The following is a 17,380-nucleotide window of genomic DNA, read 5'->3' as shown; positions in this document are numbered from 1 at the left end:
TGGTTGAGGGGAATGAGGAGAGGACAGTCTGTCTGGAGGGTCTTCATCACCACTACAATCTGAGACAGTCTGTCTGGATGGTCTTCATCAACACTACAATCTGAGACAGTCTGTCTGGAGGGTCTTCATCAACACTACAATCTGAGACAGTCTGTCTGGATGGTCTTCATCAATGATGGTTCTGTGAACACTGGAGGGTGAATGAATTGTGCATCACACTGTGAAGAGACAAACTGTCTCTCTGTTCCAAAAGCCCACAGACCAGGCTGTGATCTGGTGGGTTATATTCCTGTCTGTGATGCTCAGAATGTGGATAAGCCTCTTAGAATGGAGGTGAGGGTGAGAGATACGATCAAGAGAGAGAAACAAGCCTCTGTCTCTCTCTCTCCTCCTCCTCCTCTTTCCACCTCCTCTCTCCTCATCCTCTCTCCTCTTCCTCTCTCCTCATCCACTCTCTTCCTCTCTCCTCATCCACTCTCTTCCTCTCTCCTCATCCTCTCTCCTCCTCTTCATCTCTCCTCATCCACTCTCTTCCTCTCTCCTCATCCACTCTCTTCCTCTCTCCTCATCCTCTCTCCTCCTCTTCATCTCTCCTCATCCACTCTCTTCCTCTCTCCTCATCCACTCTCTTCCTCTCTCCTCATCCCTCTCTCCTCCTCTTCATCTCTCCTCATCCACTCTCTTCCTCTCTCCTCATCCACTCTCTTCCTCTCTCCTCATCCTCTCTCCTCCTCTTCATCTCTCCTCATCCACTCTCTTCCTCTCTCCTCCTCTCTCCTCTTCCTCTCTCCTCATCCACTCTCTTCCTCTCTCCTCCTCCTCTTCTCCTCCCTCCTCCTCCTCCCACTCCTCTCCTCTCTCTCCTTGTCCTCTCTCCTCCTCCTCCTCTCCTCCACTCTCCTCCTCTAATCACCTCCTCCTCCAATCTCAATCTCCTCCACTCTCCTCCTCTAATCACCTCCTCCTCCTCTCCTCCTCTAATCTCCTCCTCTAATCTCCTCCTCCTCCTCCTCTAATCACCTCCTCCTCCTCCTCTAATCACCTCCTCCTCTCCTCTGCCCTTTCCTATGTCCTATCCTCCCTTCCTCTGTGCCCGTTCCTGTCCAGTGTGATAGTAGGGTTAGAGGACAGTGAGACAAGGGGACTGCGTCAGACAAGATGTCCTTCTCCTGCTCAGTCATTTCCCTAGTGAGCAGATGGCCCTGAGAACAGCACACAGCAGGGATACTGTCCAGGACACTTTAAAACCGCGTGATGTAGTGACACCAAGGAACAGGGGACATGAACCCTGTCCTCCTCTGTCCTCCTTTAACTCTCTGTTTAACTCTCAGAGGACATGAACCCTGTCCTCCTCTGTCCTCCTTTAACTCTCAGAGGACATGAACCCTGTCCTCCTCTGTCCTCCTTTAACTCTCTGTTTAACTCTCAGAGGACATGAACCCTGTCCTCCTCTGTCCTCCTCTGTCCTCCTTTAACTCTCAGAGGACATGAACCCTGTCCTCCTTTAACTCTCTGTTTAACTCTCAGAGGACATGAACCCTGTCCTCCTCTGTCCTCCTCTGTCCTCCTTTAACTCTCAGAGGACATGAACCCTGTCCTCCTCTGTCCTCCTTTAACTCTCAGAGGACATGAACCCCGTCCTCCTCTGTCCTCCTTTAACTCTCAGAGGACATGAACCCTGTCCTCCTCTGTCCTCCTTTAACTCTCAGAGGACATGAACCCTGTCCTCCTTTAACTCTCTGTTTAACTCTCAGAGGACATGAACCCTGTCCTCCTCTGTCCTCCTCTGTCCACCTTTAACTCTCTGTCTACTGTTTCGTTAAGTGATAAACTGGTGTTTGGAGGATACAGCACATTGGCTTGTCGAGGGCCGGCACTCTGTTTGGAGGATACTGCACATTGGCTTGTCGAGGGCCGGCACTCTGTTTGGAGGATACAGCACATTGGCTTGTCAACATGGGCCGGCACTCTGTTTGGAGGATACAGCACATTGGCTTGTCGAGGGCCGGCACTCTGTTTGGAGGATACAGCACATTGGCTTGTCGAGGGCCGGCACTCTGTTTGGAGGATACTGCACATTGGCTTGTCGAGGGCCGGCACTCTGTTTGGAGGATACAGCACATTGGCTTGTCGAGGGCCGGCACTCTGTTTGGAGGATACAGCACATTGGCTTGTCGAGGGCCGGCACTCTGTTTGGAGGATACAGCACATTGGCTTGTCGAGGGCCGGCACTCTGTTTGGAGGATACAGCACATTGGCTTGTCGATGGGCCGGCACTCTGTTTGGAGGATACAGCACATTGGCTTGTCGAGGGCCGGCACTCTGTGCCAATATATTATCCTCCAAACACCGTCTTCCAGGGCATTGTCACTTTTACACAACTGGTTACCAACATGTTCAAATAATCACGGACATTTTTTCATTTACAAAACGTTATTTTATTCATACTACTTCATCCTTCCAGGAGATATAGTCCAGACACACATCTAGGGTTGTTAATTCACTACAAATCCCTGGACAGTAACACATGGTTACAACACTACAAACCCCTGGACACTAACACATGGTTACTACACTACAACATGGTTACTACACTACACATGGTTACTACACTACAACATGGTTACTACACTACAACATGGTTACTACACTACAACATGGTTACTACACTACAACATGGTTACTACACTACAACATGGTTACTACACTACAACATGGTTACTACACTACACATGGTTACTACACTACTACACTACATGGTTACTACACTACAACATGGTTACTACACTACAACATGGTTACTACACTACAACATGGTTACTACACTACAACATGGTTACAACACTACACTACATGGTTACTACACTACAACATGGTTACTACACTACAACATGGTTACTACACTACAAACCCCTGGACACTACAACATGGTTACTACACTACCACATGGTTACTACACTACAACATGGTTACTACACTACAACACTACACTACAACATGGTTACTACACTACCACATGGTTACTACACTACCACATGGTTACTACACTACAACATGGTTACTACACTACAACATGGTTACTACAACATGGTTACTACACAACATGGTTACTACACTACAACATGGTTACTACACTACAACATTGTTACTACACTACAACATGGTTACTACACTACAACATGGTTACTTACATGGTTACTACACTACAACATGGTTACTACACTACTACAACATGGTTACTACACTACAACAAACTACAACATGGTTACTACACTACAACACTACAACATGGTTACTACACTACAACATGGTTACTACACTACAACATGGTTACTACACTACAACATGGTTACTACACTACAAACCCTGGACACTACAACATGGTTACTACACTACAACATGGTTACTACACTACAACATGGTTACTACACTACAAACTACAACATGGTTACTACACTACAACATGGTTACTACACTACAACATGGTTACTACACTACAACATGGTTACTACACTACAACATGGTTACTACACTACAACATGGTTACTACACTACAAACCCCTAAACACACTACAACATGGTTACTACACTACAACATGGTTACTACACTACAACATGGTTACTACACTACAACTACAACATGGTTACTACACTACAACATGGTTACTACACTACAACATGGTTACTACACTACAAACCCTGGACACTACAACATGGTTACTACACTACAACATGGTTACTACACTACAACATGGTTACTACACTGCAACATGGTTACTACAACATGGTTACTACTACAACATGGTTACTACACTACAACATGGTTACTACACTACAACATGGTTACTACACTACAAACATGGTTACTAAACTACAACATGGTTACTACACTACAAACACCAACATGGACACTACAACATGGTTACTACACTACAACAACATGGTTACTAAACTACACCATGGTTACTACACTACAACATGGTTACTACACTACAACATGGTTACTACACTACAACATGGTTACTACACTACAACATGGTTTACACTACACTACAACATGGTTGCTACACTACAAAACCCCTGGTTACTACACTACAACATGGTTACTACACTACAACATGGTTACTACACTACAACATGGTTACTACTACAAACTACAACATGGTTACTACACTACAACATGGTTACTACACTACCACATGGTTACTACACTACAACATGGTTACTACACTACAACATGGTTTACTACAACATGGTTACTACACTACAACATGGTTACTACACTACCAACATGGTTACTACACTACAACATGGTTACTACACTACAACATGGTTACTACACTACAACATGGTTACTACACTACAACATGGTTACTACACTACAACATGGTTACTACACTACAACATGGTTACTACACTACAACATGGTTACTACACTACAACATGGTTACTACACTACAACATGGTTACTACACTACAACATGGTTACTACACTACAACATGGTTACTACACTACAACATGGTTACTACACTACAACATGGTTACTACACTACAACATGGTTACTACACTACAACATGGTTACTACACTACAACATGGTTACTACACTACAACATGGTTACTACACTACAACATGGTTTACTACACATGGTTACAAACCCCTGGACACACTACAACATGGTTACTACACTACAACATGGTTACTACACTACAACATGGTTACTACACTACCACATGGTTACTACACTACAACATGGTTACTACACTACAAACCCCTGGACACTACAACATGGTTACCACACTACAAACAACATGGTTACTACACTACAACATGGTTTACTACAAACCCCTACACTACAACATGGTTAACACACAACATGGTTACTACACTACAACATGGTTACTACACTACAACATGGTTACTACACTACAACATGGTTACTACACTACAACATGGTTACTACACTACAACATGGTTACTACACTACAACATGGTTACTACACTACAAACCCCTGGACACTACAACATGGTTACTACAACATGGTTACTACACATGGTTACTACACTACAACATGGTACAACTACAACATGGTTACTACACTACAACATGGTTACTACACTACAACATGGTTACTACACTACAACATGGTTACTACACTACAACATGGTTACTACACTACAACATGGTTACTACACTACAACATGGTTACTACACTACAACATGGTTACTACACTACAACATGGTTACTACACTACAACATGGTTACTACACTACCACATGGTTACTACAACACTACAACATGGTTACTACACTACAACATGGTTACTACACTACAACATGGTTACTACACTACAACATGGTTACTACACTACAACATGGTTACTACACTACAAACCCAACTGGTTACTACACACTACAACATGGTTACTACACTACAACATGGTTTACTACACTACAAACCCCTGGACACTACACTACAACATGGTTACTACACTACAACATTACTAGGGACACTACAACATGGTTACTACACTACACATGGTTACTACACTACAACATGGTTACAACCACTACAAACCACTGGACATATCACTACATATATAGGGATATATCACTACAACATAGGGACATACTAAAGTAGTAGGGCACTACATATAGGGGACATATACATAGGGGACATATATAGGGTTACTATAGGGCACATACATAGGGACATATATAGGGGACATATATAGGGACATATATAGGGCAACATATATAGGGCACATATATAGAGGACACTATATATAGGGGACATATATAGAACACATATATAGGGGACATATATAGGGGACATATATAGGGGACATATATAGGGGACCGCGTGCCATTTGAGATGTAGTTCAGGTACAAGCTAGGTGCTGCCAGACAGCCTGTCAGTGTCTATCGCCCACTAAGCATATCATTGAAAAAGACCAAGCCATTCTACCCTTTAATTAAATGTGAACTTAGTCATTTGCATATTGATGAGAATGCCAAAGGGGGCTTCAGGATGGAGAAAAGGAGTTTGGTGTTGGGGTAGTCGTGGGGGGGGCGGGGTATCCGTGCACAGCTGAAGTCATTTCCGTGCTAGCGGGTTTGCGGCTAATCGGAAGCGCTAGCTAGCTGGCTGGCAGAGTTGTGATGGGGAGGGGAAGGAGTGTGTGTGTGTGTGTGTGTGTGTGTGTGTGTGTGTGTGTGTGTGTGTGTGTGTGTGTGTGTGTGTGCGAGGGGGACAAACAGGAAGGAAGAGGGGACCCAGGGCCTCGGTTCCCCTTTCTGAAGATTCGCTGCTGTGCCTGGTAATCTGCACTGAACCAAATCAGCCCAGTTTACAACATGCTGGAGTTGATATAAGGGGACCACTGAGCATCAATCAGCCGTAGAGAAAGGCCACTGCCCCTGAAACGGTGATCTCGGACACAAATGATATAGGAGGGACCTTTTACAACTAATTTCAGCTTCTATGGCTGCCTGAACTTAGAGCCAGCATACCGTATGTCCTGCAGGGTGTTCCTGTCATTGGTGAGCCAAAGAGATGAGGAGATATGTATCCTGCAGGGCCTGAACTGGCTTGTGTGTACCAGAGATGTTGTGTGTGTGTGTGTGTGTGTGTGTGTGTGTGTGTGTGTGTGTGTGTGTGTGTGTGTGTATGTCCTGCAGGGCTTTCTGAACTTAGAGATGTTTTGCTGGAGTTGTCCTGAGCTCAATCTGTTCTGCCCCTGAACTCTGAGCCTGCTTTCTGTATGTCCTGCCAGTTCTGTTCCTGTCATTGGTGCTCGTCTCAAAGAGATGAGGAGATATTTCTACAGGTTAACATGTGTACCAGAGAGGATGAATGGTTTCTCTCCTCGAACAGAGATGTTTTCTTTCTCTCTCTGTTCTTCTGCTCTCTCTGTCTCTCTCTCCTCTGTTCTCTCTCCTCTGTTCTCTCTCCTCTGTTCTCTCTCCTCTGTTCTCTCTCCTCTCTGTTCTCTCTTCTCTGTTCTCTCTTCTCTGTTCTCTCTCCTCTGTTCTCTCTCCTCTCTCTTCTCTGTTCTCTCTCCTCTGTTCTCTCTCCTCTGTTCTCTCTCTCTCTGTTCTCTCTCTCTCTGTCTCTCTCTCATCTCTTCTCTGTTCTCTCTTCTCTGTTTCTCTCCTCTGTTCTCTCTCCTCTGTTCTCTCTCTCTCCTCTCTCTTCTCTCATCTGTTTCTCTCCTCTGTTCTCTCTCTTTCTCAGGATCTGACTCTCTCTCCTCTCATCTCTCTCTCTCTCTCTCAACTTCTCCTCCTCTCTGTCTCTCCTTCCTCTCCACCTCCCTCCACAGCACCAGAGGGACCAGAGGGACAGACAGACACTGTCTCTCTCCCACAGCACCAGAGGGACAGACAGACTTCTCTCCCCTCTCTCCTCCACAGCACCAGAGGGACAGAGAGACAGACTGTCTCCCTCTCTCTCCCACAGCACCAGAGGGACAGAGAGACAGACTGTCTCCCACCTCTTCCACAGCACCAGAGGGACAGACAGACAGACTGTCTCACACCTCTCCCACCTCTCCCACAGCACCTCTGGGACTCTTTCAGACAGACTGTCTCACACCTCTCCTTCCCAGCACCAGATCAGAGAGACAGACCTCTCTCCCACAGCACCAGAGGGACTCTCCCAGACCTCCCACACCCTCCCACAGCACCAGAGGGACAGACAGACAGACTGTCTCACACCTCTCCCACAGCACCAGAGGGACAGAGAGACAGACTGTCTCACACCTCTCCCACCTCTCCCACAGCACCAGAGGGACAGACAGACAGACTGTCTCACACCTCTCCCACCTCTCCCACCTCTCCCACAGCACCAGAGGGACAGAGAGACAGACTGTCTCACACCTCTCCCACAGCACCAGAGGGACAGAGAGACAGACTGTCTCACACCTCTCCCACCGCACCAGAGGGACAGAGAGACAGACTGTCTCACACCTCTCCCACAGCACCAGAGGGACAGAGAGACAGACTGTCTCACACCTCTCCCACCTCTCCCAGAGGGACAGACAGACAGACTGTCTCACACCTCTCCCACAGCACCAGAGGGACAGAGAGACAGACTGTCTCACACCTCTCCCACCTCTCCCACAGCACCAGAGGGACAGAGAGACAGACTGTCTCACACCTCTCCCACAGCACCAGAGGGACAGAGAGACAGACTGTCTCACACCTCTCCCACAGCACCAGAGGGACAGAGAGACAGACTGTCTCACACCTCTCCCACCTCTCCCACCGCACCAGAGGGACAGAGAGACAGACTGTCTCCCACCTCTCCCACCTCTCCCACAGCACCAGAGTGACAGACAGACAGACTGTCTCACACCTCTCCCACCTCTCCCACAGCACCAGAGGGACAGAGAGACAGACTGTCTCACACCTCTCCCACAGCACCAGAGGGACAGACAGACAGACTGTCTCACACCTCTCCCACAGCACCAGAGGGACAGAGAGACAGACTGTCTCACACCTCTCCCACCTCTCCCACAGCACCAGAGGGACAGAGAGACAGACTGTCTCACACCTCTCCCACAGCACCAGAGGGACAGAGAGACAGACTGTCTCACCTCTCCCACCTCCCACAGCACCAGAGGGACAGAGAGACAGACTGTCTCACACCTCTCCCACAGCACCAGAGGGACAGAGAGACAGACTGTCTCCCACCTCTCCCACCTCTCCCACAGCACCAGAGGGACAGAGAGACAGACTGTCTCCCACCTCTCCCACCTCTCCCACAGCACCAGAGTGACAGACAGACAGACTGTCTCCCACCTCTCCCACCTCTCCCACAGCACCAGAGGGACAGAGAGACAGACTGTCTCACACCTCTCCCACAGCACCCGAGTGACAGACAGACAGGTAGGTAGTCACACATCTTTCTCTCTTTCTTGAGTTCTTTCTTTCCCTGTCACCCTTGACCTCTCACGACCTCTCTCTCTCTCTCTCTCTCCCGTCATCTCACTGTGTGTGGGCGAGGAGAGGATGAAGTCATCTGTGCAAACAAATATTATGGAATCGACAAGTGCTTCAGAAATTCAAGACAAGACTTGCAGAATGCATTAAGTCTGTTAGGAGAAAGAGAGAGAAAGAGTGAAAGAGTGTTTCAAAGATGGTTCATGCATTTACTGTCTGTTTAAAAATCACATAGTCGTTGACACCTTCTATCTGTCGTCTCGCAAAATAGCTCCCGGATGCTCATAGCCTCTCTGAGTTATCATTTCCTATAACACTGGTTTCATCAAAACAAATAAAACAGGAACTGGCTATAAAACACAAACACCATAACTGTAACCTGATAAGTACATCACATCTATATAACAGGTCAAATGGAATCAATAAGTACCAAAGAGGAAACAGTCCCCTGAACCAATGGAGGGTATTGATACAGTCCCCTGAACCAATGGAGGGTATTGATACAGTCCCCTGAACCAATGGAGGGTATTGATACAGTCCCCTGAACCAATGGAGGGTATTGATACAGTCCCCTGAACCAATGGAGGGTATTGATACAGTCCCCTGAACCAACGGAGGGTATTGATACAGTCCCCTGAACCAACGGAGGGTATTGATACAGTCCCCTGAACCAACAGAGGGTATTGATAACCAACGGAGGGTATTGATACAGTTCCCTGAACCAACGGAGGGTATTGATACAGTCCCCTGAACCAACGGAGGGTATTGATACAGTCCCCTGAACCAACAGAGGGTATTGATACAGTCCCCTGAACCAACGGAGGGTATTGATACAGTCCCCTGAACCAACAGAGGGTATTGATACAGTCCCCTGAACCAACAGAGGGTATTGATACAGTCCCCTGAACCAACGGAGGGTATTGATACAGTCCCCTGAACCAACAGAGGGTATTGATACAGTCCCCTGAACCAATGGAGGGTATTGATACAGTCCCCTGAACCAACGGAGGGTATTGATACAGTTCCCTGAACCAACGGAGGGTATTGATACAGTTCCCTGAACCAACGGAGGGTATTGATACAGTTCCCTGAACCAACGGAGGGTATTGATACAGTCCCCTGAACCAACAGAGGGTATTGATACAGTTCCCTGAACCAACGGAGGGTATTAATACAGTTCCCTGAACCAACGGAGGGTATTGATACAGTCCCCTGAACCAACAGAGGGTATTGATACAGTCCCCTGAACCAACAGAGGGTATTGATACAGTTCCCTGAACCAACGGAGGGTATTGATACAGTTCCCTGAACCAACGGAGGGTATTGATACAGTTCCCTGAACCAACAGAGGGTATTGATACAGTCCCCTGAACCAACGGAGGGTATTGATAACCAACTGTATTGATACAGTTCCCTGAACCAACGGAGGGTATTGATACAGTCCCCTGAACCAACGGAGGGTATTGATACAGTCCCCTGAACCAACGGAGGGTATTGATACAGTCCCCTGAACCAACAGAGGGTATTGATACAGTCCCCTGAACCAACAGAGGGTATTGATACAGTCCCCTGAACCAACCAGATGAGGCTGATGAGGCTGGTGTAGCTAGCTAGTTAGCGCACGCTAATAGCGTTTCAAACGTCACTCTCTCTGAGCCTTCTAGTAGTTGTTCCCCTTGCTCTGCATGGGTAACGCTGCTTCGAGGGTGGCTGTTGTCATTGTGTTGCTGGTTCGAGCCCAGGGAGGAGCGAGGAGAGGGACGGAAGCTATACTGTTACACTGGCAATACTAAAGTGCCTACAAGATCATCCAGGAACTGAAACGTTAGCTTTCTTACATGGCACATATTGCACTTTTACTTTCTTCTCCAACACTTTGTTTTTGCATTATTTAAACCAAATTGAACATGTTTCATTATTTATTTGAGGCTAAATTGATTTTATTGATGTATTATATTAAGTTAAAATAAGTGTTCATTCAGTATTGTTGTAATTGTCATTATTACAAATACATGAACAATTTTTTTTTTTTTAATCGGTCGATTAATCGGTATCGGCTTTTCTGGTCCTCCAATAATCGGTATCGGCTTTTCTGGTCCTCCAATAATCGGTATCGGCTTTGAAAAATCATAATCGGTCGACCTCTAGTGGATAATATGGTAATACTGTTGCTACACTGTTTCAATACACACTCTCTCACACACACACACACACACACACACACACACACACACACACACACACACACACACACACACACACTTTCTATAACCCCTAAGTATTGCAGGTATCCCAACCTTAACCCGCAACTCCTAACCCTAATTCTAACCTAAAACCTTAAATAGCCTTTGTCTAATGAAGGATAATTTCAACTATCCTTGTGGATAGAAGACCCCCCCCCACACACTCCCCCTTCTTTAACATCACAGATTCCAGAGCACGACCAGACGGACCTCTTGTTGCTACGGCGATCAGACTGACCTCTTGTTGCTATAGCGATCAGACTGACCTCTTGTTGCTATAGCGATCAGACTGATCTCAGGGCTGATGACTTCAGGAGATGGTGATGATGCCCTTAGTGCCTCCAGACAAAAGATTACAGACAGGGACTGGCTAAAAACACATAATCACTATCTCCCCCTTTAACAAAACACATAATCGCTATCTCCCCCTTTGACAAAACACATAATCGCTATCTCCCCCTTTAACAAAACACATAATCGCTATCTCCCCCTTTAACAAAACACATAATCGCTATCTCCCCCTTTAACAAAACACATAATTGCTATCTCCCCCTTTAACAAAACACATAATCACTATCTCCCCCTTTAACAAAACACATAATCACTATCTCCCCCCTTTAACAAAACACATAATCACTATCTCCCCCTTTAACAAAAACCATAATCGATATCTCCCCCTTTAACAAAACACATAATCGCTATCTCCCCCTTTAACAAAAACCATAATCACTATCTCCCCCTTTAACAAAAACCATCATTGCTATCTCCCCCTTTAACAAAAACCATAATCGATATCTCCCCCTTTAAAAAACACATAATCACTATCTCCCCCTTTAACAAAAACCATAATCGATATCTCCCCATTTAACAAAAAACATAATCACTATCTCCCCCTTTAACAAAAAACATAATCACTATCTCCCTCTTTAACAAAAAACATAATCACTATCTCCCTCTTTCACAAAAAAAACATAATCACTTTCTCCCTCTTTCACAAAAAAAACATAATCGCTGTCTCCCTCTTTAACAAAAAACATATCGCTATCTCCCTATTTCACAAAAAACATCATCGCTATCTCCCACTTTCACAAAAAACATAATCAATATCTCCCTCTTTCACAAAAAAACATAATCACCATCTCCCTCTTTCACCAAAAACATAATCACTATCTCCCTCTTTCACAAAAACATAATCGCTATCTCCCTTTTTCACAAAAAAGCATAATCGCTATCTCCCTCTTTCACCAAAAACATAATCACTATCTCCCTTTTCACAAAAAAAAAGCATAATCGCTATCTCCCTCTTTCACAAAAAAAAAGCATAATCGCTATCTCCCTCTTTCACCAAAAACATAATCACTATCTCCCTTTTCACAAAAAAGCATAATCGCTATCTCCCTCTTTCACAAAAAAGCATAATCGCTATCTCCCTCTTTTTTTAACAGATCCAAACATCTCTATCCATCCCCCAGTCTGTCCCTGACTAAACTCTCTCTCTGAAGCCAATGAGGCCAGTGTGTATAATAGCAGCGTGGCTCTGAATCGGCAGTGATATCACTTTTATCTCGCTCTAGAGCTGAGCCTGGCGTTGTTGTTGTTGTTGTTGACAGAACAGCTTGTTAATAACTCTCGGACGAGGCCAGGAGACGCAACACATGCCCAGTAATCTGTTGCTCAGAGAGTTGGCTCCCAGCGATACAACACATTCTGATAGAGCTCACTGAGTCCACGAGATACAACACATTCTAATAGAGCTCACTGAGTCCGTGAGATACAACACATTCTAATAGAGCTCACTGAGTCCATGAGATACAACACATTCTAATAGAGCTCACTGAGTCCATGAGATACAACACATTCTAATAGAGCTCACTGAGTCCATGAGATACAACACATTCTAATAGAGCTCACTGAGTCCATGAGATACAACACATTCTAATAGAGCTCACTGAGTCCACGAGATACAACACATTCTAATAGAGCTCACTGAGTCCACGAGATACAACACATTCTAATAGAGCTCACTGAGTCCACGAGATACAACACATTCTAATAGAGCTCACTGAGTCCACGAGATACAACACATTCTAATAGAGCTCACTGAGTCCATGAGATAACAACACATTCTAATAGAGCTCACTGAGTCCACGAGATAACAACACATTCTAATAGAGCTCACTGAGTCCATGTAAAAGTGTTCAATGTATTCTGTTCAAGACATTTAGAGCATGTTTGTAAAGGTTTTCTATTGTTGAAGCACAGAACGTTTCTTTCAGAGGCAAAGAGAGACATTTACGGGTGTGAAGAGGCAGAGGGTCAGGTGAGGTAAGGACAGGTACAGGCAGGTAAGGACAGGGTCAGGTGAGGTAAGGACAGGTACAGGCAGGTAAGGGATCACAACACATTGAAGTATGCATTGAACTGACTGGTGAGGGGAGGGGCTAATCTAGCTCATTGGGAGGTGTGGGTTAGGTAGTAGGTTGGAGGTATTAGGTGACGAGTGTCCAATCAGGTAAGGGGGGGATGGGTCGATCACGTTTGGGGACAATCAGGTTAGGGTTCATAGGTGAGAGATTAAAAGTCAAGGCTCAGTGATGGGTCAGAGGTCAGAGGTTATGTATCCTTACCTGGGATACTCTGCCTCCTGATGGCCAGCGCTCCATCCGGTGGCCTGGAGGGGTTGGAGTGCTTTGTGTAAGGCCCCTCATCTGGAGAACAACAAGGAAGGGAAAGACACTGTCAGCTACTGGGTTGAGATGGCTACTGTAGCACTACAACCACACAGTCAACAACCCTCTCACCAGGACCAAGGAGTCAGATAGCACTACTCACAGTCAACAACCCCCTCACCAGGACCAAGGGGTCAGATAGCACTCACAACCACACAGTCAACAACCCCCTCACCAGGACCAAGCAGGCAGATAGCACTCACAACCACACAGTCAACAACCCCCTCACCAGGACCAAGGAGTCAGATAGCACTCACAACCACACAGTCAACGACCCTCTCACCAGCACCAAGGAGTCAGATAGCACTACAACCCCACAGTCAACAACCCCCTCACCAGGACCAAGGAGTCAGATAGCACTACCACCCCACAGTCAACAACCCTCTCACCAGGACCAAGGAGTCAGATAGCACTCACAACCACACAGTCAACAACCCTCTCACCAGGACCAAGGAGGCAGATAGCACTACAACCCCACAGTCAACAACCCCCTCACCAGGACCAAGGAGGCAGATAGCACTACAACCACACAGTCAACAACCCTCTCACCAGGACCAAGGAGTCAGATAGCACTACAACCACACAGTCAACAACCCTCTCACCAGGACCAAGGAGTCAGATAGCACTACAACCCCACAGTCAACAACCCCCTCACCAGGACCAAGGAGGCAGATAGCACTACAACCACACAGTCAACAACCCCCTCACCAGGACCAAGGAGTCAGATAGCACTCACAACCACACAGTCAACAACCCTCTCACCAGGACCAAGGAGTCAGATAGCACTCACAACCACACAGTCAACAACCCCCTCACCAGGACCAAGGAGGCAGATAGCACTACAACCACACAGTCAACAACCCCCTCACCAGGACCAAGGAGTCAGATAGCACTACAACCACACAGTCAACAACCCTCTCACCAGGACCAAGGAGTCAGATAGCACTACAACCACACAGTCAACAACCCTCTCACCAGGACCAAGGAGTCAGATAGCACTACAACCACACAGTCAACAACCCTCTCACCAGGACCAAGGAGTCAGATAGCACTCACAACCACACAGTCAACAACCCCCTCACCGGGACCAAGGAGTCAGATAGCACTACCAGCACACAGTCAACAACCCTCTAACCAGGACCAAGGAGACAGATAGCACTACAACCACACAGTCAACAACCCTCTCACCAGGACCAAGGAGTCAGATAGCACTACTCACAGTCAACAACCCTCTCACCAGGACCAAGGAGTCAGATAGCACTACAACCACACAGTCAACAACCCTCTCACCAGGACCAAGGAGTCAGATAGCACTACAACCACACAGTCAACAACCCTCTCACCAGGACCAAGGAGTCAGATAGCACTACAACCACACAGTCAACAACCCCCTCACCAGGACCAAGGAGGCAGATAGCACTACAACCCCACAGTCAACAACCCCCTCACCAGGACCAAGGAGGCAGATAGCACTACAACCACACAGTCAACAACCCTCTCACCAGGACCAAGGAGTCAGATAGCACTACCAGCACACAGTCAACAACCCTCTCACCAGGACCAAGGAGTCAGATAGCACTCACAACCACACAGTCAACAACCCTCTCACCAGGACCAAGGAGGCAGATAGCACTACAACCCCACAGTCAACAACCCCCTCACCAGGACCAAGGAGGCAGATAGCACTACAACCACACAGTCATGATGAAGAACCCACTCACAAACACAGAGTACATGATGAAGAGCAGATCAGCACAAACACAGTACACAGTCAGAGTACATGATGAAACCCCTCTCACAAACACAGGACCATGATGAGGCAGATAGCACTACAAACACAGAGTACATGATGAAGAACACCCTCACCAAACCAGAGTTCATGAGGCAGATAGCACTACAACCACACAGTCAACAACCCCTCACCAGAGTACCATGAGGAAGATAGCACTCACAAACACACAGTCAATGAAACCCCTCACCAAACCAAGAGGCAGATAGCACTACAAACACACAGTCAACAACCCCTCACCAAACCAGAGGATGATGAAGAGTACACCACTCACAACCACAGAGTCATGATGAAGAACCCACTCACCAGGACCAGAGGAGGCAGATACAGCACTCACAAACACACAGTCATGACAACCCCTCACCAGGACCAAGGAGGAAGAGTAGCACTACAAACACAGAGTCATGATGAACAACCCCTCACAAACCAGAGTACATGATGAAGATACAGCACTCACAAACACAGAGTCATGACAACCCTCTCACCAAACCAGAGTACAGATAGCACTCACAAACACACAGTCATGATGAAGAACACCACTCACCAACCAAGAGTACAGATAGCAAGAGCTCCACCACCACAAACACAGAGTACATGATGAAGAGTCAAACAAACACATTGAGAGGATAACGCTCACAAACACAGGTACAGTGAAGTACACACTCACAAACACAGAGTACATGATGAAGAGTACACCACTCACAAACACAGAGTACATGATGAAGAGTACACCACTCACAAACACTGAGTACATGATGAAGAGTACACCACTCACAAACACAGAGTTCATGATGAAGAGTACAGCACTCCGGCCTTGAGCTCCAGTAGAGAAACCAATACCGTCATAGTTCTCATGAGATAACGTAACTACGAGATAACACTCTTGAGATAACGTTAAATACGAGATAATGCTCTTGAGATAACGCAAATACGAGATAATGCTCTTGAGATAACGTAAATACAAGATAATGCTATTGAGATAATGTAACATACAAGATAACGCTCTTGAGATAACGTAACCACAAGATAACACTCTTGAGATAACATTAAATACGAGATAACACTCTTGAGATAACGTTAAATACGAGATAATGCTCTTGAGATAACGTACATACGAGATAACGCTCTTGAGATAACGTTAAATACGAGATAATGCTCTTGAGATAATGTAAATACGAGATAATGCTCTGAGATAACGTTAAATACGAAGACTAAATTACTGTTATTTGAAAAGTAAATGACTGAAATTAGTATAAATATATATATATATACTGTATATATACACCGGACAATTTATTAACCCATCTAGTACCGGGTCGGACCCTCCTTGGCTTCCAGAACAGCCTGAATTCTTTGGGGCATGGATTCTACAAGTCGGGAAACGTTCTAAGAGGACATTGGTCCATGCTGACGCGATGGCATCGTTGCTGTAGATACCACCTCCACCAGCCTGTCCCGTTGACACCAGGCAGGATGGGACCATGGACTCGTGCTGCTTAGGCCAAACCCTGCCTCTACCATCAGCAGGACTTAACAGGAACCGGGATTCGTCGGTCCAGGAGATGTTTTTCTACGCCTTGATTGTCCAGTGTTGGTGATGGCCCGCCCACTGGAGCTGCTTCTTCTTGTTTTTAGCTGATAGGAACCCAGGGTGGTCGTCTGCTGCAATAG

General features: G+C 46.2%; 1 protein-coding gene across 1 annotated transcript in view; it reads right to left on the bottom strand.

Moving 5' to 3' along the window:
- The window catches only part of LOC135570323 (glutamate receptor-interacting protein 1-like), a 71,568-nt gene that overhangs the window by 34,088 nt on the left and 20,100 nt on the right, over positions 1–17,380 (bottom strand). Inside the window, exons 4-6 of the mRNA XM_065016446.1 lie at positions 16,347–16,576; positions 16,016–16,097; positions 13,819–13,899 (exon numbers count right to left, since the gene is read on the bottom strand). Of these exons, the coding sequence (XP_064872518.1) occupies positions 13,819–13,899; positions 16,016–16,097; positions 16,347–16,576 (393 nt within the window). The remainder of the gene's footprint in view (positions 1–13,818; positions 13,900–16,015; positions 16,098–16,346; positions 16,577–17,380) is intronic.

Source organism: Oncorhynchus nerka, unplaced genomic scaffold (assembly GCF_034236695.1).
Source record: "Oncorhynchus nerka isolate Pitt River unplaced genomic scaffold, Oner_Uvic_2.0 unplaced_scaffold_982, whole genome shotgun sequence".
Lineage (NCBI taxonomy): Eukaryota > Metazoa > Chordata > Actinopteri > Salmoniformes > Salmonidae > Oncorhynchus > Oncorhynchus nerka.
Note: the sequence above shows the minus strand (reverse complement) of the source record. Positions and strands in the feature narration are given on the sequence as shown.